Source organism: Garra rufa, chromosome 11 (genome assembly GCF_049309525.1).
Source record: "Garra rufa chromosome 11, GarRuf1.0, whole genome shotgun sequence".
Lineage (NCBI taxonomy): Eukaryota > Metazoa > Chordata > Actinopteri > Cypriniformes > Cyprinidae > Garra > Garra rufa.
Window position 1 is genome coordinate 18,620,345 of NC_133371.1, and position 3,304 is coordinate 18,623,648.

At 35.0% G+C, this 3,304-nt stretch overlaps 1 protein-coding gene across 1 annotated transcript in view; it reads left to right on the top strand.

Moving 5' to 3' along the window:
• Positions 1-1,112: 1,112 nt before the first annotated feature.
• LOC141345252 (extracellular calcium-sensing receptor-like) overlaps positions 1,113-3,304 on the top strand; it is a 7,311-nt gene continuing 5,119 nt past the window's right edge. The window contains exons 1-5 of the mRNA XM_073850135.1: positions 1,113-1,321; positions 1,576-1,864; positions 1,945-2,700; positions 2,777-3,004; positions 3,226-3,294. Coding sequence (XP_073706236.1) covers positions 1,113-1,321; positions 1,576-1,864; positions 1,945-2,700; positions 2,777-3,004; positions 3,226-3,294 — 1,551 coding nt within the window. The remainder of the gene's footprint in view (positions 1,322-1,575; positions 1,865-1,944; positions 2,701-2,776; positions 3,005-3,225; positions 3,295-3,304) is intronic.

The window sequence follows — 3,304 nt, forward strand, 5'->3', positions numbered from 1 at the left end:
TGAACACATCTACACGCCAATAATCAGTTATAGGCATAGCACCACCAGTTGGCAGCGGCAAGTTTGGCACATTTAAATGACTTATGACATATTTCTCCTATATTTACTGTATTAAAAGCATACTGCCCACCGTTTGCTGTTTTTCTAAAGCCACCGGTCAACGGTGAGCCCGGGTGTGAGGGCCCGTTCATCGCTGCTTGCAGCTTTAATTATTATGTTGTTTTAACTAAAAATTGAAAAGGCTTATACATTTTTATTTTATTAGTATACTTTTTTGCATAGATGATGACATACTTTTAATAAAATGTAAAAAAAAAATGCTATCACAAAGGTAAAAAGAAAATGCAAGTCAAATATCACCTCATATTAGGAAGGCTATTTTTTATTTTTTTTTATTAAACAGAAGCTGCTCTTTTTTATTAGGTGGAATTTTTTTATTTTTTTATTTAATCCCTTATTGTATGGTTCTATTGTCAGACACACGTCTTTTGTGCCCCATGGCAAACAAAGTAAATATTACATGATAAACTATTATTAAACGATTGCAGAAATGTTATTAATTTGAAGGGATTCAGCAGAAATCACACAGAATGAAATTTTATAATTTCATATAAGTAAACAAGTTAAGAATTTGATAATGCAATTGGAAACATAAGGCCACTAATATGACAACTAAAACAACAATAATAAAATGAATGCCCCAGTTTCGATATTCATAAGGATTTATTCTATCTATCTATCTATCTATCTATCTATCTATCTATCTATCTATCTATCTATCTATCTATCTATCTATCTATCTATCTATCTATCTATCTAATTTCTAACACCAAATCTGATTTTATGCGCATACGAGTGAATGCTCTTTCCACCTAGCATGGCACAAAGTGCATTTTGTCCAGAGACACAAACAACAACAACAACAACAACTACAGTTGTCTGGATCAAGAAATGCATTTGATATTGCAGGGGACTTTTGTATTTCATAAATAAAATGCTGTGAGATCATTGGCTACATTCACAATCATTCAACCATACTAATTACGGCTATAAATATGCAAATACATCAGGATATTTACATTTGGCAACCACAGTTGAGCTCAATCTTAACGATGTTTCTCTATCTATTCATATTCCTGCTTTTCCATCAACTTCATACCAAGGCTGGAAACACTCTTTGCCAAATGATGGGAGACCCTAAGTACCCACTGCTTACCAAGGATGGAGACATAATCATTGGAGCACTTTTTGCAATACGCAGTAAAGAAACAGTACCTTCATTTGAGTTTGCACAAAAACCTCAGCTTCTATCATGCTCCAGGTTTGTTACATTGAAAGCATTAAATCAGATCATGTTTTTTTTTTTATTTTTTTTTATGATATTTAAAATGAAAATATGTTATATTTACAAGTGTATTTTATACCAGTAAACTATTAAAACACCTGGAATATTATGGCATGACTATGTTTTTTTAAGCTGAATGCAAATAATAGTGTTCACATTTCTAACATTTTGATATGTTTCAATATGTTTATTTAGTTGTTATGTAACATTGTTGTTTAACATTTTCACAGTGTGAACTTAAGAGATTTCCGTATGGCTCAAATTATGATTTTTGCTATTGAAGAAATTAACAGAAGCGAAAGTTTGCTCCCAAATGTTTCTATTGGATACCGAATTTATGATACCTGTGGTTCAAGACTGTCTGCTATGAGTGCAACCATGGGACTAATGAATGGACCAGAGTTTACTGCAGAATACAGATGCAATGGGCAGTCTCCTATACACGCTATCATAGGAGAAACAGAGTCTTCTGCCACAGTGATTCTGTCCAGAACTACAGGGCCTTTTAAAATTCCAGTGGTAAGGAATAGTACCAACAAAGCTTTAACAATATCATCTCACTGATAACTGTTTCACTGCTCTCTCTCTTTCCTTTTCAGATAAGTCACTCAGCCTCATGTGAATGTCTCAGTAATAGAAAAGATTACCCTTCATTCTTCAGGACTATTGCTAGTGATTACCACCAAGGCAGAGCACTTGCATACATAGTCAAACACTTAGGCTGGTCTTGGGTGGGAGCTGTGAACAGTGACAATGACTATGGAAACAATGTTATGTCTATATTTCTCAATACAGCTCAGAAGGAGGGGATCTGTGTGGAGTACTCAGTAAAATTCTACAGAACAGAGCCAGAAAAACTCAAAAAGGCAGTAGAAACAATTAAAAAAGGCACTGCAAAAGTGATTGTTGCATTTGTTTCACTTGTTGAGATGGGTTTACTTATTGAGCAGCTAAGTATTCAGAATATTACAGGCTTCCAATTGATCGGAGGGGAGGGATGGATAACTGCAAAGAGTTTGATCACTCCAAACAGCTTTCTTGTGCTGGGAGGTTCACTGGGGTTTGCATTTAGAAAGATCAATATTGAAGGGTTTTCAGATTATGTTATTAAATCATTCTGGGACACAGCTTTTCCATGCTCAAAGACTGAGAGGAATTCTTCACAACATTCATTAATCTGCAGCAGATATCAAGATTTACTTACACTAAAAAACTACAATGAAGATGTGCCTGAACAAAGATATGCAAGCAATGTCTATAAAGCAGTTTATGCTGTGGCTCATTCCCTACACAGTCTACTGAATTGCAAAGAACAAGCAGCTTGTGAGAAAGGCCTGGCAATACAACCAAAACAGGTAGAAAAAAAAAAAACAGAAGTACATCAGAAATAGATAATATCCCTAAATGTACTAAAATATATATTGTCGCTAGGTGGTTGAAGCTCTGAAAAAAGTAAATTTCACTGTAAAGTTTGGAGATGACTTATGGTTTGACAGCACTGGTGGTGCAGTAGCCCACTATGAAGTTGTTAACTGGCAGCAGGACTCAAACAGATCGTTTTACTTTAAACCAGTGGGTTATTTTGATGCCTCACTGCCACCTGATCAAAGCTTTATGCTGAACACTGAAAACATTATTTGGGCTGGAGGACAGCTGGAGGTAAATGGCAATAAGCTCTTTGTACTACTGGGTTTGTTTAAATTGTGGTTAGCGTAATCTCATTTATAAATAAATAAATAAATACATGACTCCTTGTATTGACCTTTATAAAAGACATGAAGTTTCAAACATGCTATATTCTGCACTCATAACTGAAACATTAATGCTAATATTCAGAGTCAGTATGAATAAATGTGTATAATGTAAAATTTTCCTTGTAGAAGCCAAGATCTGTGTGCAGTGAGAGCTGTCCTCCAGGCACTAGGAAGGCTGCACAGAGAGGAAGACCTGTCTGCTGTT